The following is a 21746-nucleotide window of genomic DNA, read 5'->3' as shown; positions in this document are numbered from 1 at the left end:
ATTTTTTTAAAAAAAAACAGTATTATGAGATTACAGGTAAACATGATCAGCAACAGTTGAAGTCCGATCCAGACAAGTTGACAACACAACATGGTCAGCTTCCAACAATGTCTTGTTTCTTTTTGCAGCCTTATCTTCTCTCAAACCTCCGCGCGCGCGCGTGCTAGCTTCCTTATAATTAATAACATTTTTCATCAACACTTTCGAGCCACTCGTTAATTTCATCAACATGTTTTCTACCCTAATTTACTGTGTTGAATATGTATATGTTATTTGTTCATGACATACACATTTTTTCATTTAAGCATGTTAATACCCAACATATATATATATATGAACGTGTTTGGTGAATATCATGTCAAAACTATATAAAAGTAGGTTAGTTGTGTGTGTAGATAAAAACTAGAGGGCCATTTCTACTACGTTCACCATCCCAAGACAACATCATTGCTTGTCCTTGTCTGTCCCTCACCGCCCCTCATTTAGTTTTCATGCATTAGGAGCAACGGTTCATCATTTCATTCCCCTTTCCCTTGGCATTCTAATTATATATTCTTCTAAAATTAACAAAAGTAATTACAGTGAAATAAAATAACGGGTTATCCTCCAACACGCTTTCTAATTTAACTTTTCGAGATAAAAATGTCTGGTGTTCACCAAATGAGCTGATGATTATATGTTATGGCACTTGTCACCTTTCGATTTGTAGGGTTCATAATTCCTTTCTTCCTCACCTTTTATCTTTCTTTTCTTTTTTCTGATCTTACTTGTTCTTGAGTTATAAATACACATGTATGATACATATGATTTCGAGATGATTTAGAAGAAAAAAACAAGTTCTAGTTTTGACTTATATATGTAGGTGGTGGCCGCAACGGTGAATTTGATGCTGAAATATCGATGACGGATATGACTATGGAATCATGTGTTCCACCTGGATTTCGATTTCATCCTACAGATGAAGAGCTGGTAGGGTACTATCTTAGGAAGAAGGTTGCATCGCAGAAGATAGATCTCGATGTTATTAGGGATATTGATCTGTATAGAATTGAGCCTTGGGATCTTCAAGGTATGAAATGTTTTAATTCTGCTTACTTCTTTCTTTATATATATATATATATATATATATATATATAGAAACTGACCATGTATACTTGCGATTGCTGGTTCAAGATTTCTTCAACTCATCCTCATGAGGCATTTTCACGTTCTCTACTCAATTTTTTTAGCACTAATGTATGATGAAACTCAAGAATCTTTTACACAGCGAAAACATATATGATCAACGAGATTATCACTATATCTAAGTTTAGCGATATCTTTTATTCTTGTATTCGTAATTGTGGTCGTGTTTCTGCATGCTGGATCCTAAGTGATACTCTTTATGTATGGTTTATATGCAGATAAATGTCGAATCGGATATGAAGCGCAAAAGGAGTGGTATTTCTTCAGCCACAAAGATAGGAAGTACCCTACAGGCACAAGAACTAATAGGGCTACGGTGGTGGGATTTTGGAAGGGTACCGGCAGAGACAAAGGAGTATATCACAAGACAAAACTCATTGGTATGAGGAAAACCCTAGTCTTTTACAAAGGAAGAGCTCCAAATGGGCACAAAACTGAATGGATCATACATGAATATAGGCTTGCAACAGAAGAAAATGGCCCTCCACAGGCAAGTTTTTAATTTATACAATTTTCTTGATTTCAAATTGTGCATTACATTTTATATTAAATGGTAATGCACCCGTTGCTGTTTTACAGTTGGTATATATAGAGAGGTCTAAACGCTTACAATTGGCTATATCCTGGTCCATCAGCTTATGAGAATCACTACTACTAAATATAAACGTGAACAATAAAAATGGCGATTTTTTCCTAATATTCTAATTAATGTGTTGTGATGAATTAGATTACTAAGAGAACAGTTTACAGATCAATAAATGAGCTTTTATCAATTAAATTATTCATGAATAAAATAGATGGAAGAATGAAGATAAATCATGACAGTTGGATCAAACTATGAAAATTGGTAATATATATGCATTAAATGAGATTAATCTGTTTTATGTACGTATAGGGATCATTCTTTTCCGAATACTTGTCGGGAAACAAAACATTTTGCTGCCTGATTCATTCCCTAGTTCATGCCGAACATTTTAACGTTCTAACAATTTATATAATCATCAAGTGATATATATATATATATATATATATATATATATATAATGTATAAACCGAGTTAATTGATGAAGCTTTGAATTTGCAGGAAGAGGGATGGGTTGTTTGCCGTGCTTTCAAGAAACGAATCATCACCCAAACAAAGAACATCATAGAAGACGGGGGTTCAATCAATAATTTTTCCGAAAATTCGGTTGGTTTTAGTTCAGTCATGGATTCCATTGATCACATTATAACAAGGCAGCATCCATCAAATTGTCTTCATCAGAACTTGATCTGCAAGCAGGAAACATGTACACAAGCCGCTGAAAATTTACATGATTTCGTTGATCACCTCCCAGAGCTGGAGAGTCCATCCGTAAAAAGCGTGAATTTGATATTCAATTCAGCGGAAATCAACGGCAATAATGAAGAAAGAATGAAGAGTTTCCATGCAGTTACAGAGAAGGTAAGAGATTGGAGAGATCTGGACAAATTTGTTGCTTCACAGCTTAGCCATGGAGATTTATATGAAGGGAACGATGTTTACAAATATTGGGACCAGCTGCTTCTGTTGCAGAGTGCTGAAGGGCATGAATCAGTATTGGGTTCAAGTAGTACTTCTGATAATTATTTTGAAATTTGTATGTTTAATGAACGAATTTAATTTCATGAAAGAAATGAAAAATACCATATTGGATTGTCGGCTAATTTGAGATGCACTCTTTGCTAATAACTGATTTATATACAAAACGAAAACGATCTTCAGAAACACGAACCTGTATTCATATTATTTATTCACAAAATTAAGGGCATGCATAAATAATTTCTTTCAAAGTAATCTGATAAATCTTTTTCTTCGGGATAAAAAAGTTCGCACAGGATACTCTTGTCTTGGATCTTTCTGTCACTAATACAACAAAACAATCCCTAATGCCACTTGGAATATGCAAATCTCTCTATAATATATACAAACGTAAGGGACATGGATCAATCGACTTAATTCGCCATGATGGTATTCCCGTGTTTTTCACTAACCAGAAGCAGGCTTCCATGACTGTGGCAGCGTATCTACAATGCTCAATTGGCTCCTTGGTTTGATAATATGAGCTTGGACCTACAACAATTTAGATAAGTCAAAAACGTTTGTCAACAAGTTCAAGATCTTGAACATTCAGGGTTATTATTATATGGCATATTATGAGAATCATGAACTACAAATGTCATTAAGTTGAAAAGGTTGAAAAATAAACTGGCATTGAAGGTAAAAACAGATTTTAATTTTGAATAATCTATAAGACCTATAATTCATATTCAAATGCCTAAGTCTATAATTCAATCAAATGAAACCTTCAAGACGAATAATTGTCCAAACTGACAGTTAATCTGCACTTCACAAACATGAGAGTGTCATATATTAAACTAAAGAGGAAGCCTGTAGTCAGAAAGAACACGTGCCAACAAGAAGATTCAATGGATGATCTTTGGCGTCACTTTTCTTTTCGTTAATTTGAGTCTTCTACTGGTACTGAGAAGTATCAATAAAATAAGAACTGACACATGCAATGCCATGACGAGTTTGCAGTAACAGGCATAATGAACCATTGCCAGAAGGAAAATTAAAAGTCACTGGAAGATGAGGCACGATTACAGCAGGATGCTTTTGAACACAACCATAAAAATCCTCGGAAGGGTTAGGAAAGACAATCTCATCGTAAGTTTCAATAACCCCAGCAGGTTTCTTAGATGAATGAGGACCACTTTCATCTTCAGCATACAACTTAAGATGTGATACCTAATCATACGAACAAAAACAGGGAAAAAAGGTTCCTGAAAAAACTGATAAGTAATAAAGGAAATATGTTACATAGCTGAGGTGAATAAGGACTTGCAAATCCAATTGTTTTTCACAAACATCATTGTGGAAAAACAGAGAGATGACAATTTCAAATTCGCCCCAACCACATTCAGATAGCTCAAAAGGGGATGCTCCAACAACTCTAACAGAGTTATTGAAACTAGGATGCATTTGAAAAACAGCACGCTTGATCACCACTCCGCGATCATCACTTGTTGCTCCACGAACATAGATTGTCCACTTGTCAGACTGGGTTCTGATTAACAAAATTATCATGAAAAAAGAATGATCGATTATGCTAATTGAGGACCGTAGAGAAAGAGAAACCTTATGTGAAAACACGAAACGTTGAAATTCTCCTTACTCTGTGGCCTTTCTACCGAGCCAAAAAGCCATGGTCCATACGCCATTGGGATACATATTTCCACATCTTTGAGCCGCTTGGATAAATTCTTCAGAAACCACATGTCACAAAAATACAAAGTCAGTGATTGTCAAGAGAAATGGCAAGTGTTATTCATGTAACTCCAGCTAAGTCACCTCAAGATCAACAAACATATTTAAACACCAAATGAACTTGTTGGCACGAAAGAGATTATACGTATTGTGCCTGTTGAGTGTTGATATTACATTAATAGCATAAACTTACAACTGCAATAACTGTATCCTAACAATATATGGCAAAAATTTCTACAAATTATGGATGGCAAATGATTTGGAGAAATGGGGGGTTGATGGCGGGGTTAATATTAAACCCAGAATAATATGGGGTCAGGCAGAGAGCTATAAACACTAACCTGAAACCAGGCCCCTTCCTGACAACATAATATACACATTAAATTAATATCGTCCCTAATCTATTAATATTAAATAAATTTTCATATCAACAAGACCAGGGAATAAAATAGTTTTATTCTATCTCATATGCTGAACACAATTTTAGGAGCTCATCAGTTTTTCTGTTTAATCTCGAGTTCACTTAATCAGCTTACTTGATTTAACTACTAAATACAACAAGTCGCGGAGTTCTGAATTCATAACACGGATTAAAAGAGCGAGAGGGATTTTAGCACCCCATATCCTTCCCTTAATAACCGCTTATATCTTCACCCACTTCTTTTGTCTTAGGAACCAAACCAAAAAGTTAGACGCAAGAGTAGACGACAAATTTGGTATTTATACAAGTACAGGAAGACAAAATAACATTGTTTTCAATGCATCTTAGAAAATGAGGCTTGCCATTTAATCTCTCTCTAATCAAGTGATAGAATTTCAAACACAAAAAACTTCGATTGCCATGACTCAGTGGCTGTATACATTATTCTAGATAAATTAACACTTGAAACCTCTAAAAATCAAATATTACGGATATTGTCGTACCTTTTTGTCACTATCGTCTGAAGACTTGGTATTTTGATGCGCAGGGGCTTTGGAATGGGCTCATCGTTACATGATAGAAGATGCGTGTCGCTTTGTACTGTGCGAGCCATTTTGAAGCATCGGAAAATCCGAAGAGTGAAAAGATGTGAAATTTTCTTGCTTTTGAAAATCAACTAGGGCTTGCAGTTGGGATTATCTCAATTTTCAGGTGATTTGGGACTGGATTATCGAACATCGTTGTGCAGAAGTAGGACCGAGACTTGACACGTGATGTCTTCTGATTCGTCATAATATTTGACTGCTTAGGTCCCACGAAAAGCTCATGGTATCTCTTATTTTTTTACAGAATAAATTAGGAAAAAATGAAATGTTTCTGTAAAAATTTCAACTCCAACTATTTATAGTTGAGTATGTCACAATTTATGAATCTTTATCCATAAGACGGGTCAATTTTATCAATATTTCACAATAAAAAATAATATTCTTAACTTAAAAAGTAATACTTTTCATGGAAGACCCAAATAAGAGATTTGTCTCACAAAATACGACTCATGAGACCGTCTCACACAAATTTTTACTTTTATTAATTTCGTGTGCTGCTTATTTATATATAATTAGTATTATGTGACATGTATATTAAATTTTTATGTACAAAAATATATATTATTTTATTAATATCTGATATCTTGAATTTTTAAATAATTGAGAGATAAGTTGAAGAAAAATAAAAAAACGAAATTATATATATAAATTTCCTATAAAATCACATCAGTTAGTTAATAAATATTATAAAGAGTAAAATTATAAATAAATTTAATTGTTATATTGATATATCAAATTTAGTTAATGTTTAATAATATAATGATATATTATAGGATAGATTGTATTCAATTTGTTGAGGTTTATTTACTTTTGTAAGTTATAAAATATAAACAAATTTTGGTAAATAAAATAAAAAAAATATATGAAAACTAAGGCGAAGCAAGTGTTATTCGGCAATAGGTGAAGGGGCAAAAGATAATATAAAAATACAAACTTTACTTTCTTCTCTACCTTTCCTTTTATTCTTTATTCAATCCTAGAATCCGTCTTCAAGTTCAATGATACGGATTCGACCATCGTCGTAGTTCTCATACGCAGCTTTCATCGTCCTCCGGAATTTCTCATTGGTAGTCAAGGAAATTAACAGGGTATTTCATCTCTTTCTTGTAGCTTTTGATTTATATATTAGTGTATTGATTAAACATGAATCGAGGCTGTAAGAAGCAGGCACACGAACGATAAGCGCTTTCCTTCTGTTTGAATTGTTTAATTTTAATAATTCTGTAATGGGTTCTTGTCAGATGTGTTGAGATGTAAGATGTTGATGGATCTTACTATTAATTTTGCTTTGTGTTGTTTATTGGTTCAGTGTGAAGATCTCTTGGTGGAATTGTTAGAGATGCATGAAAGCGAGATAAAGGATAGGACGATGATTTTGAGGACGAATTCTATTCTTTTGAACTCAATATAACTTGCTTGCTACTACTGTTTTGCGGATTTAGATAAATCTGGCCGATATATTGTTCTCTCTTGACTCTCCCTCTTGACTGTGCTATCGACTTTCGAAACATTTCAGCAAGTGAAAATACGTTGTTAAAATTTTATACATTGCTAATTATCCTTTGGATGGGCTGTAACTGGAGGGTCAAGGGAGGATGCCACGCCAATGCCGCAAACAAGTGATTAGTGAGAAGCAAAGAATAAGACTGGTAGTGGAAAATAATATTTTGTATTAGATATTGTTATATAAATTGGATGTGTTAGATAGCTAACTGTTATGGGCCTTATGGCTTAAGCAAGCAATAGCAAAAGTACAGATGATTAATTTCACTATCAGTTCTGGTGTGATGTTCATTCTCTAGAGTTTGAGGAGATCTTGAATAAACAAACTGTTTACTTAACCTTTAATGGGACATCCAAATATAATTAATGAATGGCCAATCTTTTGCTTAGTTGCATTCTGGAGAAGATATGGCCCTAGGGCGAGTCTTTTTTTCCTAATGTGGTTTATATAATTGGTATCATTTCATTTTCAAGAATATAAAAGCTGATGTTGTGAATTGTTGCTCCATTATTTTGGATGAAGCTTTTTATTCTGATATTTTATGTAAATATTTGAAACCATGAACATTGGTCTCTCAATTTTTTTAGCAACTTAATACATGTTTTATGTTTCTCAGAAACAATCATCTTGTTGCTGCCCACAATTCGTTCATAGGCCAGCGCACAGCATGGCAATAAGTTTTTACTGTTTTCATATTTTCTTGAATTTCTTTTGACCTTGAAGTGACAGAGAGGTGCTTGTTTGTGCCTTGAGGTAAAGCCTTTTTTTGTGAACCGGGAAGATGAATGCTAGTTCAGATCATTCTACTGCAAGATCTAGTCGTCAACTTGTGGGGAATTGTCTACTAATTTTCCATTTGTTTAGATTTTTCGTTTTACATCAACTCTCATCTCTTCCAAGTCATGAAGTCCACCAATTTCTAGCCAAAGTACTGAAATGTTTGTGGAATCCTTTTCCCCCTTAATGTGATTGCATAAAAGGGTTAGTCTTGAAGTTGTCCCTGCCGATGGTTTTTGCAAAATTTATTTATTGAATTTCTTGTTTCATCTTCTAGTTACACCCTAGCGTATTTAGCTGATTTGCCTTGTTTTACTTTTGGAAGTTTTAAAAGTTTCTTAAACGTGATAGGAAAGGTAATGGCAGCAGAAGAAGATATTGATATGCCAGCTTTGAAATCACAGTTAAATGAAATTCATGTTAACTGGAATCAGGAGATGAAACGAAGCAAGTCGCAAGCGGATGCCTTGCAAGAGAAGATTACTGAGGTGAAGGCTAGTATACAAGGATCCGATGAAGATGCAAAGCAAGAATTAAATGTTCTCTGGCGTAGAGTCAAAACTTCTGCGACATTATTGACTTACTTAAAATCGAAAGCAAGAATCATGGCGGTTCCTCATTTGGCTTATACTTCTTGTGGTATCAAACAATTAGAAGGTGTAGGTCTTGTTGATAAAAATTGTATACCCCTGGCTGGCTGGTCTAGGAACATAGATGTTTCTTCTTTTGGTAGTACAGATGACGATACATGGACTGCCCTTAGTTTTCAGAAGGATTCTCTTGATGAAGAAGACTTAGTCTATATCAATGAATTACTTAGAAGTGTACAAATGGTTGCTGATGTAATGGAAGGACTTGTCAAGAGAGTTATTTTGGCAGATTCTGAAACTGCGGTTGAGAAGGAAAAGGTAACAGAAGGGCTGGAGGAGATTAAAAAGAAAGGTATCCAAATTGAGAACATGTCATTAAAATTAGAGGAAATGGGGCAGTTTGCTCTTGGAACGAACTCTATTCTGAATGATATGAGACAAAGGGTTGAAGATTTGGTTGAGGAGACTTCTCGACAAAGGCAAAGAGCTGCCGAAAATGAGCAGGAGCTTTGTCGCGTTAAGCAAGACTTTGAGTCTCTTAAATCCTACGTCAGTACTTTGATCAACGTAAGGGAAACACTTATTTCATCAGAGAAACAATTTCAGACAATTGAAAAGCATTTTGAAAGGTTAGTCTGTTCTAGGCGCGCACAATTATTTTCTTACTATCAATTCTTGCCAGATTTTATTCATGGTTCGCTCTCTTCTTCATACTTCACTTTCTCTAGTTGTGGCACTTCATAATTCCAGTATTAATCATGTACCCATGTTTCAAACAACTATTTTCCACATTGCCTCTTCTATTTGTAGTTGTAGACTTCGGAGTAGGCTATGTTGTTGTCCTTCTAACGCTTGGAATCAATTTCCTGATAGTGAAAACCAACTGAAGCTGAGTGCTGTTCGGAATGATATTTATGGCGTGTCTCAACTGGAGTTGGAAACTATAAAATTGTTGATAAATTCAGTCATCCATGAACTGTAAAGTTTTTCTTAAAACATTAAAATCAGATTGGTATGAGCTCCTCTCTTCATCCAATCTTGTTTTCTTGCAATCGTTTTTGATAATCAAAGCAATGACCATAATTACCATTCCATCTTTTAAGAAGTTTCTCTTTTCATGAGTTTGATACTGCTCCTAGCCGGTTGAGAAGCAGTTTCAGCCAATAGGATTAGATCATTTTCCTTCGCTGAAATTAACACTTTCCAGTTTTTATTCAACCAGGCTTGTTGCAAAGACACTCCAGTTGGAAAATGAGAAGACTCAGAAGGAATCCGAAGTTCAGAAGCTGATGGAAGAGAATGTGAGACTGAGTGCTCTACTTGACAAAAAAGAAGCCCAACTCGTGGCCATGAACGAACAGTGCAAGGTCATGGCTCTCAATGCTTCCAATATATAGTACAACCGCTGATAGAGCTGCGTTTTTCTTCTGCTGCTCAACTCACAAACCAACTGAAATGCCTTTTGTTTGTGGGTCATTCTCAAATAATCTGTCTTCCATGTGTGTGTGTGTTTTTTTGTTTTAGGTTTCCTGTTCATTACTTGGAGGTAGGACTTGTATACCAGACAATGCTGATAAAACTACGTCTCTTCCATTTATATATGTTTGTATTGTTTTATTGTTATATTAAATGCTATCCTTTTGTATTGAGAGTTGGCGTAGCCCATACCTATTAAAGGTGGAAATTCGAATCAACGTACTATTCGGCCCAATTAAAAGAATAGTAACGTTGGGCCTCGGAATGGGCCATGGTTTAGCAACAGATTTCAGATTGAATATTTTTTATAAATAAAATGTATGCTTTTGCTATCTCCAACTATCATTATTATCAAGCGATAATTTTAAACGACATTATCGTTACTTCCATGGATATATAATGAATTGTTAAATAAAATATAGTAAAATAAAACTTACTTTGCAGTCGTGGTTATTTGTTGCGACAACTGAACAATATTATTTATAAATTATAATATATTATCCTTATATATATATATATATATATATAAGGTATGTATATATATATGTATCGCCAGAGTCGTACCTGTGTTAGATAAGGCCTGAAGCCAAAATTTAAGAATAGGTTCTGTTGTTGGTGTAAATAATGCTAAAATTTGTCAAATAATAAATATAATAAATAATACATAAATACACAAGAAACTATATTACATAAAAATAAGTCAATAAATATTTGAAATAACTACATAAATAATAATCGTCTATCTATTTTAGAGAAATATATATATATATATATATCAAATTTATATAATCCGGTTTTCGGATTATTTCTTTGGCAATCAACAACATAACTGGCTCATTTAGTCTATTTTGTGACATTATTGATCGAAGATAAGTATTTATTAATTTCAACTTCGATAAGCTTGTTTCTGCTTATGCAACAGTTGCTAGGATAGTTAACAAAATCTTATAGTCAATATAAGTATTTGATAATAAATCATTATGTTTTGTCAAACATTGTAATTATCTTAAAAAATTGTTGAAGTTCAATACAAAACTTCATCAAGATTATTAAAGACTAACTCGTTAACTTCTCCAAATTAACAAATGTCCCAAATTCTCTTGATATTGTTTAAATTGTTCAAACCGAACCTGAAAAAGGATCGAGTTTGATCAATTATAAACAAAAAAAAAGTTCAAATTACTCTTCCTTTTTATTTAATAGTGGACAAAAAAATTTTGTTCCAATAGATCATCAACTCAAAATATATATGTTGGACTCCCTCAAGGATCAGACCATGAGCCGGTGGCCTCCTTGGCCTCATAAAAGGTCCGGCCCTATGTATCGCTTATGGTTTGTCCTTTAGTATGTATTATGGAAAATAACTTTTTTACTTCATTAAATTTTCTTATTTTATATTTTTGGCCCATTAAGTTTTCAAATTTTAGTTTTGGTGCATTAACTTTTTTTTTTTCCTTTCAGTCTGAACTGCTGACGTATCATCAGAAAATACTAGAGTAACGGTGGAAAATGTTGACATCACATCGAAAATGAAAATATGACATCGAAAATTGTTGACTTGTCTGATGTCACGTCATCAGTTGGACCAATAGAACAAAAAATAAAAAGTTAATGCATCAAAACCAAATTTTGAAAATTTAATATATCAAATCCAAAAATTATACAGATAAGTGGATCAGAAAAGTTATTTCCGCTGTATATGACTTGTTGGTTTTGTGTTGTTTAGGGGGAAAAAAAGCATATTTGCTTGAGAGAATCGAGCATGCATTACATCGTCCCAATAACAACATACATACAATCTTTAGTCCTAAATTAAATGAGTTCAACTTCATGGGTTTCTGCAATTAATTAATAAATCATTCCCCTCATACGTGATAACTACTGTCCAAAAGTGCATTAATACTTGGACTGAAAATTTATTCATACACCGTCTCCCTATAATGATGCACTACATAAATATATGGTCGTATCCTGCAGCAAGAAATTATATGTATGATCCCTGTAATTCAGTCAACCTAGAATGTTCAACCAGAAGAACATTAAATAAATAGCAATTTTGAATGAAGTGCGAGTCCAAATTTCCAAAAGAATGGAAATTAATTTTTAGGGTTAGGGTGGTCCATCACGTATGATTTTGTATCCAATTTAGTGAAATCCCCCAATTAATAAGTGCCCAGAAATCATATTTTGGGTCCACTTTGCAACAAGAAGATCGAACTTATGATCAAGAAAGTAGCAAAACTATAAAGTACATGAAAGCAACAACTTTGTGCCTATTAAACTATACATATACAAGTACATACATAGGATATAGATTCATCTAGAAATTGTAATTAGGAGATCGGTACGAGAAAAAAGTAAACCAATATTCGTACATATGTTATTTATGAAATCTCGACAACTCGTTTAATATATGTTTGAGCAATGGAAATTTAAAGTTTGGATGTCTCTAAACATTTAGTATAACACATATAAGTCTATAATTACTGAGCAGGGAAGGGATGGTTGTGGTAGCTAGATATTTCTGGTTCGCAAGTCTCTTTCTGTGAATTAAATTGTGAAAAAGAGAAAGAAGAAGAAAATGAGAGAGAGAGAGAGAGAGAGAGAGAGAGAGAGAGGCAATCTCTGAAGATATGGAAACAAGAATATGATTACTTTGAAGAAACAAAGGAAGAAAGGGATCGATTTTTAGGGTTTGGGAGATTCAGAGTGGAGGACTAATCGCTAGTGCCGAGTACATATTATAGCTTCTGAACATGTCTTATCGTAACTTGGGCTTTATTTTTAATTTTTATTTTAAATTCCATTACATATGATATACATACATAAACATACATACATACAAACATACATATAAATAGAGAAATATTTAGGAGAAGGGACTTATTTAGTTATTTTTAATTGAGAAATGTTATATATAATGAGAGTTGCACACGATTATATATTGTTTTTGAGAATATTCTATGAATATATTTTTTAGTGTAAGATTTGGAGTAAATGAGTTGGAGATGAATGTTATATTTGGTGCAAAAACTGCACTATTTTGGTGCAGAAACTACATCAAAATAGATTTATGGGTTAGAGATGACCTAATCTTCCAATTATAGGTTTAACAACCAAGAAAACTAACATGATTATATATATATATATATATATAATTTAGAAAAATATGATAATCTCTAATCAGCAAGTTCCATGGAGGGATGGTACACTATATATAGTGTGGAAATAGGTGAAATCTCAAAAGATGAACCCAAAGAAATTGTGAAAAGAGAGTGCAACAGTCAGAGATATCTCCACAGAAGAAAAATAAAATTTTTTATAAAAAAAAAGTAGAATTAGACTGTAAAAGGGATGAACTCAAGGAGGGAGTCTGAATAATTTTCTAATTAGTCTGTTCTGTTTTTTCATCAAAAATATGTATCTCTCATTTTATAAGCGATATACCCATTTCTTTTTTCATCAATGTAATGATTATGAGACATTGTAATCCAGCGGTACGACGTCGCATCATTGTCACTTCTTGCAAATAATCAAGCTAATAAATATTAAATAAAACATGGCAGCGTTAGAAAGGTTGATAATTAACATTTTTTTAATTATTTTATTTTCTAAAGTTATTCCTACAAAATGGTTATTGATAAAATATACAATTTTCCATTCTCTTATTCGGTACACTATATATGTGAAGCAGACACTACTAGAAATTTTTGTCAGGCAAAAATTTGTGTGAGACGGTTTTACGGGTAATATTTTGTGAGACGGTCAGGCAAAAATTTGTGTGAGACGGTTTTACGAGTAATATTTTGTGAGACGGATATCTTATTTGGGTCACCCATGAAAAAATATTACTTTTTATGCTAAGAGTATTACTTTTTATTGTGAATATCGGTAGAGTTGACCCGTCTCACAGATAAAAATTCGTAAGACCGTCTCACGTGAGACCTACTCTTTTTGTTATTGTACCTTTTTTAACTAGGAATTAAAGAAAATTGCAACTTGTCAAATTAAATGTTAAATATATTTTTCTATATTTAACCATACACACTTTTAAATATTTGTATGTATTTCTCCTACCTACGTTCCAAGCTGCAACACTAATTGCTGGTAATTAAATGATCGACGGGGAAACTCGATGGTTTTAATTGTTACAAATCAAAATCAGAGAATTACACGATGCGGCTGAAAAAGATATCACCGCAATTCGCAAAAGTTATGGGAGTTTTTAATTAATGGTAGAAGATGAAAAATCTTACAACTAATTATTTTTTTATGCTTAATTTGGTACAAACGGCCGTGGATCGATTGATTGCACATCTTTATTTCATTAAACATTTAATTTAAATTCTATATTTAATTGGGGTTTATATGAATTTTGAGACATTAATGTGTATTTCTTTTAACATGTTACCTAGCAACTCTGGTGCATTTAATCTAGGAAGGCGTGATTCCTCTGCAGAATATCCAATGTCATCATTCATCAATGTCTTATTTCGTGTCCTGCCAACTTTTTTCTTTGTGCACCGTATCATCCTAAAATGACGCCTACTCTCTCCAACAAAATCCACCATCATATCAAAAATATATATTAATTAGTTATAGCCCAAAAAACATATGTATATGTTCATCTTAAGCTTTTTCTTTCCAAATATATTCGAAGAAAAATAGTTGATACTCGATTTATTTTTACATAAAAACTATGTAGTAAATGCTGTATTATTTTCAATTCAATGCGAAGGAGAACATATTATAGAAGAAGAAATGATGTCTAAATTAATTAAATATGTGTAAATGCCAGAAAATATGCAGTCAATCATAAAGGAAATTAAATTTGATATTCGAATATAATCAAAAAATGATAGAAAAAGTGGACTAAAGTCTTCGAATTAAAAGGAAATTAGTACGGAAGGACACATGCATCATGCATATTCACAAAATTGACTTCCACCAATATAATACATATGCGTAAAATGTGATTTTTTTATTTTTAAAAACAAAAGTGATATATACTATTGTAATTTAATTTCTAAAAAAACATTTCAAAAGTTTATTTTCTCAAAATAAACTTCTAGAAATTGCACGGAAAACAAAACTAGATATACTCTAATATTTTTTTAACAAATCAGGTGTTCTTGTGGGCAATATATGGACATATATGCATGCACGAGTGAACTTAGATTGTGCAAAAAAACTTCTCCTACGATGAATTTTACTAGAGAGGGTTATTTTTGGTAAATAAAATTGGGTGATCAGCTCAGGTTTGCTACTGATCTTGTTCTGAATGATATCAAAAGATTAGTTTATCCTATTTATCAGTTTTAGCAAGCTATGTAATAATCAACTATCTCTATATTCATTCTGCTAATAATTTTCCAGCCTAATATATATGTGCGCGCACACGTGTTCGTGCGTTTGTCTGTAGAATTAAGTGAATTTATGTGTGTACACTTTATTTGCACACAACACAAGTGGCCTAGCCTTTCTGAATCCCCATACCATTTTTCATTAACAACATTTTGTCTAAAACCAATAAGCAGTACAGTTACATAAAGTCTTTTAAATGAGAGTACTTTTACCTTCACACAAGTACAAGAATATATATCTCAATAATGTTGTAGTCTGCTAACGTATTTCTCCATTATAAGAAGAATCCTTCTCAAATAATACATTTTGTAGCATTCATTCATTCACAAAAATCACATCAAAAATCAAACAAACTTATATGTACAACTCATATATATTATATATTTCCAATGTACATTATAATTTATCATATCATATGAAATAATTACAAATCTTTTTGATGGATACCTTTTGATCCAAGCAATTGTGTCTGAAATTCCTCCTCTTTTGTCCCTTTAATTCCTTTTTGTTCTGTCAACTTCAGTCCTCTTCCAAATATCATCTCTCTGATATGAAATCTTCTCTCCATGTGCCCAAACTTCATCTCTCCCTCCTTTAAAACTCTCACATTCTGAACTTACACTTACCATCACACATTGCCAAATCCTCCCTGTGTTTTCTATAAAAATAATTTCTTCTTGTAATTAGTTTCTTGAATTCTGGTAACATGGAACCTCAAAATCTGCAAAATCCGACCGCAAATGATCAAGAAGCGGCGAAGAACAGTAGTTTTCTGTGCAGACAAAGCAGTACTAGGTGGACTCCAACGACTGATCAGATAAGAATCTTGAAGGATCTTTATTACAATAATGGACTTAGGTCTCCTTCTGCGGAGCAGATTCAGAGGATTTCTGCTAGGTTAAGACAGTATGGGAAGATTGAGGGGAAGAATGTTTTCTACTGGTTTCAGAATCACAAGGCAAGAGAGAGGCAGAAGAAGAGATTCACTTGTGATAATATTTCCATGCAGTACAGGAATGGGGTTTGGAAGAATGAGGAGATTTATAACAAGTTTCCCAACGTGAATTCTGGTGAAATTTTGAAGGGTTCTCTTTTTCGTTTTTGTTTTTTGATAAGTTTGTTTGATGGGTTTATTTTATGCAGTTTCTTGAATTTATTTCTGCAGGTAGTTTTCCGTCTTCTTCGGTTACTTCTGCGCCAGGTTTGATCAATGTTGGCTCAGTGGGGAACTTTGGAAATGGATCTTTTGCAGTGGAGAAGAGCTTTAGAGTGAGTGCGATGGATCCCTTTTGTAGGTTTACTGATGCATATCAAGAAATTTAGTCTTCTTCGATTTACAAATAATACATATCAAATTAAATCAAAGAGTAGAGGATGGCTCGATCCACCCCAAATCCGCCCTGATATAGATCCCGTCGAGTTTCTCATTGTATGCAAAGTTTAGCGTATGGTCTCCAGTTACCTTTGTGATCTGTGGGATGTTTTATATTTTGACCAAATAGAACAAATGCACAGTTTGCGTGATTTAATCTGACTTTAAAGAAACGTGTACTTAAAATTGAACACGTTTTGGAACATGCAAAGATAATCCAACATGGAAAATTTTAGTGAAAAACTTCTGCTATTATGTTAAATTTAGATTAAACTTCATCTGCATTCATTTATATCAATATTTACTGAAAACCCCTCTGCTATTGTAAGATTGAATTTTTGTATGTTATTTTCTATTCGACAGGATTGTTCTATAACCCCGAATCCCAACACCTGCGGATCAATGAGTCAAAACTTCACATGGATCGGGGTGGATCCTTGCTCCGCAACCTACCCTTTTCTTGAGAAGAAAAACTGCTACACCAATACTGATCTTCAAACCCTAGAAATGGAGGAAGAAGAAGCGGAGGACGTTACCCCGGAAATCGAGACCCTTCCTCTCTTCCCCATTCACAGCAACATCAAACAAGAAACGGACTACTTCAGTGGTGGCTGGCACCACTGCTCCACCGACGGTATCTCGGCCCCGACGGCAGCTTTGGAGCTCACCCTCAACTCCTATGCGGCAAGACTTCCTACTGGTCCTTGATCATTTAATTAAGAAGTGTAAATTTAAAGTAATTATATATGTTGGCCTTCTTTGTTTAGCGCATTCTAGTACTCTATATTGAGGTATTAATTCTTAGTAATTTACGATTAAATGACATATTACGTTAATGGCGATGCTTATGCCTAAGTCCTCACCATTACTTGTATATGTTAGCGTATATCCATTGGATTATGAAGAATTGTACTAATTAGTATTCTTGCAGTAAATGTCTGGGAATATTATTATCCGAAAGCGGAACTGTTTAAATTTTATCTCAATGTCTTTTATTTAATATTTTGATTCAAAACCCATTTAGCTTGCCCAAAGTTTGAATAACAATTCTCTTTAAATTAAAATAAGAACATGTTTTTTGTTAGACGATATCGCTAATTTTTATTTATGAAAAAGAGTCAAACTTTTTCTATATTTAAAATATAAACCTATAATTACATAATAGCATACATATAGAAATATATGTATCTGCATATATATATATATATAAATGTCCACATCTGCATTGAGTACAGAGCAAGGTAATACACACACATATCTTTTTTGGAAGAACAATCGACATGTAGTGTTTGGGTTGTTGTACAGTTTAAAAAAATTTGAATTGTACAGTTATCACCAACTATATATTTGTTTATTATCTTGCTTCGTCGTCAATGCAGATATGGACATTTTTATGTATATTCTAGAATTAGAATATATTCTCCAAGAACATTAATGCAAGCGTGTACGCTTCTGCAATATTGACATATAAGAATGCTATTATGGATGTACGTGAGAACAGTCTTTTTAGTTATTCACAAGTTACATGTGTTAAACACTAGCTAGCTCGATACAACTTCAGTATTCTTTAACCAACATTGTAGTTACTTACACACACAACTATTTAATGTTCAGTATAATTTGAAAAATCATTCCATGAATTATTAATTAAGATGATTTTTTTAAAAATATGCATAGCAAGTCTGCAAGTGTAAATTAAAAATATTTTATTTTTTAAAGAAACTACTTTACGTACGACAACTATCTTCCAACGAAGCCTAGCATGCAATCATGCATGTACCAATTATCTTCCAACTTGTCAAATCAAAGATTTTGGTTGCTAGGCTAAGTTGATATAGGAATATAATAGTAGTCGTCCCACTTAAATAAAATATGTATATTATTATTGTAATTATTATATATAACTTTAAAATAGTGCCCATTAATTAGTAGATGCAACATTACATTACACGTTAAGATTTTCAAATTTGATAGGCTTTAAATTGATATATAAAAAAAAACCTAGCCATTATTTCGTTATTATCATTTATAAATTCGAAAACTAGCAGATTCCTGAAAGAGTTCTGATATATATAATAATATCATAAACATCTCCTAACAAAAAACAGCGTATGCTCGAATATAGATTACAACAAAATCTAACATTTCCATGTAATAATAGAAAATATATATATACTTATTCAATAATTAACAAATCAATTATAAATAATATCGTGTTACCCTAATTATGAGTGGTGTTGAAAATCAGACAAATGGCTGCATTGTAAAGTGGAATTGATAAGGGAAAAAGTTGAGATTTTGGGGGAGGTGACAATTCGTAGCCGTTATTTTTGAGCCTATGTGTAGGATAGGAGAGCATATATATCGAAGTTTGCACCCCGAGTCGTAAATATTGTCTCAAAAATTATTTGCTTGTCGTCTCGGCCTTCATTGCCGGACTAACTTTACATTTTTATTTTCTTCCCATTAATTATCAAATAAAAAGTGTTAAAATATATAATTTAATACTTGATGATATAAATTTTTTTAAAAAAAAAACAATTCTAAGTTCATATATAAGATAATCATTACTCGAACTCGAATCAGACTCAACTAGTACACAATTATATTGAGCTCCACATCTATCTACAACAATGTCACTACTAATTAGGGATGTTATTACAAATAGTTCGACTGATTTGAACTCAAGTTTTGATCTTGACTTTACAACTAAAAACATTGGAGTAGGTCTATTGTGAGACGGTCTCACGAATCTTTATCTGTGTGAGACGGGTTAATCCTACCGATATTCACACTAAAAGGAATATTATTAGCATAAAAAGTAATATTTTTTTCATGGATAACCAAAATAAGATATTCGTCTCACAAAATACGACCCGTGAGACCGTCTCACACAAGTTTTTGTCAAAACATGGTTTATATTTGATTTTTTTTTTTTTTTTTTTTTGTAGAAGTGTGAATTGGAGTTCGAAAATAAATATTAAATTTCTTAATTTGATTTGATGTCTACTCAAATCAAGGGATAGAACTGATCTGAAAGTTTGCAAATAAAATTTACCCACCAAGTTAAAATCGAGAAAAACAGACAAAGCCGTGTAACTGATTGTGGGCCAATGACATGGACAAGTCCACATCCTATATTGGGCCATTCACTCAAAGTTTGTATGCATTCGGTTCTTCTTGCGTGTACTTTCCCCCCACTTCACATTCAAACACCTTACTTTGTACTTAAATCACGTCTCCATCACCAAGATTTTGGGTGGATGCTTTCCCCTTTTGCTTCGACATTTTCGCATGCTTTTTCCCTTATATTCACCCCTAATGTCTCTTAATACACCAAGCCCATGTTTGAGAACCCACTCCCTGATATACAACGTCACGTAGACTTTCCGGCTGATTTTCCCCCGTAGACGTTTCCGATGTTCCAGATTTTGACCTCGTCGATATCATGAACTATCGACGATTTTCCTTGTTCTCATCGGCCCAAACGCACGAACTTCGCAGACGAAGCTTTCGTATATACATGATGGTTCGATGCTGGCATGGGTACTGATGGAAAAATTGGCCAATATGGAAAATATGGACAACGCTTGTTTGCTCAGCCTAGGATTTTTGAAAGATTTAGTTTTATAAACATCATGGTTGCGATCTTTGAAGCTTTCTAAAATTCTAGTACGTAATACCCATTACAAGTAAAATAACGCATCATGATTCTATACATATATTCTTCAAATACATTAAAGTTTGGTTGCTTGTACATTTTCATTGCATGCAATTGTTATACTTCCGGCCAGCTTTCTCTTCATCTTTCATCATTTTTGCCATCTATATTTTGACAAAAACTTGTGTGAGACGGTCTCATGGGTCGTATTTTGTGAGACAGATCTCTTATTTGGGTCATGCATGAAAAAATATTACTTTTTATGCTAAAAATATTATTTTTTATTGTGAATATCGATACGGGTTGACCCGACTCACAAATAAAAATTCGTGAGACCGTCTCACAATAGAGCTACTCCTATATTTTTCTTCAGCCGTTGGGTGATTGATTGTTTAACCGACATTATTATTTTTTTCTTTCTTTGGAGTTAGTTTTTTCAAAGTATAAAATTTTACATTTAATCTCTCGTATAAAAATTCATCATGGTATGGGATATGTCTGTTGTAAATTTATAATATATAAATTTTGAATATAAATATATATCATTTAATAATTATTATCAAAATTGATAGCGATAGGAACAACAAAATAAAAATTGCTACGGAATTTAAAAAATTAGACTAAAATTAAACAAAAGTTAACCTTGTACGTAGAACACTCAAATAGAAAAAATACGAGTCCTAATGTCCTGCATGAATTGATAATTATGAATTTGAGATGGAGGAAATATTTAGAAAATGCATTTAAACCGCACAATTATGTTGTGAGGAATTCAAATTAAATCAAATGGATCCCATCAGTTATGATGATAAATGAAATACAAAAAAAGTAGGGATAGTTGTTTGAAAAATAACATAGAAAAGGCCAAATAAGATGCACGTCTCTATTTTTATTCTCATGTATTTATATCTTTCAATCCATCTATCTTGTCTTCAATTCTCTTGGTTTGAAAGTAGTGTAAATTTGTTGTGAGACAGTTTCACGAATCTATATATGTGAGACGAATTGACTCGGATTCATATTTATAATGGAAAGTAATATTTTTAGCATAAAAATATAATATTTCATTGGTCGGTCGAGTTTGAGTCTCACAAAATTGACCAGTGAAATGATTTATATTAGTTTTTATGTTGAAATTTTTTGTGATTTTATTTATTATTATCGAATCGGTGGGGTGACAGAAATTTATTTACTTTTTCTTACACAATTTTATATAACCAATTTCACATCTTTTTTAGCTCGCTGCTAACGTCAAATAAACTAACTAGATAATATTTTTCATGTAAAAAAATATGCTTCAAATTGCAACAAAATACACCAAAATGTATAAAAGTATACATTGGATCATTAAAATATTAATTCTTGAATTGAACCGTTCACCAGCTAGCAACAATTTCAAAAAGGACAGGATCATATAAATAAAAAAAGAAATATAAAGACAATTAAACAATTCATGATTAATCAACTACTCAATCCTCCTTTACATCACCGGCGAGGCCTGA

At 32.8% G+C, this 21746-nt stretch overlaps 3 protein-coding genes and 1 pseudogene across 10 annotated transcripts; 3 read left to right on the top strand and 1 right to left on the bottom strand.

The window, feature by feature from the left end:
* The first annotated feature begins 596 nt into the window (after window positions 1-596).
* Window positions 597-2860, top strand: LOC142538059 (NAC domain-containing protein 37-like). The gene is made up of 3 exons (XM_075643502.1): window positions 597-1069; window positions 1404-1679; window positions 2274-2860. The coding sequence occupies exons 1-3, from the start codon at window positions 901-903 to the stop codon at window positions 2825-2827; spliced, it is 999 nt and encodes a 332-aa protein (XP_075499617.1). The 5' UTR covers window positions 597-900; the 3' UTR covers window positions 2828-2860.
* Window positions 2861-2958: 98 nt separating this feature from the next.
* Window positions 2959-5714, bottom strand: LOC142536866 (transcription initiation factor TFIID subunit 14-like; annotated as a pseudogene).
* Window positions 5715-6404: 690 nt separating this feature from the next.
* On the top strand, window positions 6405-10020 carry LOC142536864 (uncharacterized). 8 transcript variants are annotated; one of them, XM_075642247.1, is made up of 4 exons: window positions 6422-6567; window positions 6810-7149; window positions 8138-9000; window positions 9594-10020. In XM_075642247.1, the coding sequence occupies exons 2-4, from the start codon at window positions 7096-7098 to the stop codon at window positions 9766-9768; spliced, it is 1092 nt and encodes a 363-aa protein (XP_075498362.1). In that variant the 5' UTR covers window positions 6422-6567; window positions 6810-7095; the 3' UTR covers window positions 9769-10020. The 8 variants fall into 8 exon arrangements, with proteins under 8 accessions (XP_075498363.1, XP_075498367.1, XP_075498362.1 ...); XM_075642246.1 differs by having other exon boundaries at window positions 6433-6588; XM_075642249.1 differs by having other exon boundaries at window positions 6433-6588; window positions 8133-9000.
* A 5809-nt stretch (window positions 10021-15829) lies between these two features.
* On the top strand, window positions 15830-17563 carry LOC142536863 (protein WUSCHEL-like). The gene is made up of 3 exons (XM_075642245.1): window positions 15830-16281; window positions 16377-16480; window positions 16947-17563. The coding sequence occupies exons 1-3, from the start codon at window positions 15918-15920 to the stop codon at window positions 17289-17291; spliced, it is 813 nt and encodes a 270-aa protein (XP_075498360.1). The 5' UTR covers window positions 15830-15917; the 3' UTR covers window positions 17292-17563.
* The last annotated feature ends 4183 nt before the right edge of the window (window positions 17564-21746 follow it).

This window comes from Primulina tabacum, chromosome 2 (assembly GCF_025594145.1).
Source record: "Primulina tabacum isolate GXHZ01 chromosome 2, ASM2559414v2, whole genome shotgun sequence".
In the NCBI taxonomy this organism is placed as follows: Eukaryota; Viridiplantae; Streptophyta; class Magnoliopsida; order Lamiales; family Gesneriaceae; genus Primulina; species Primulina tabacum.
This window is presented reverse-complemented; position numbering and strand designations above follow the sequence as displayed.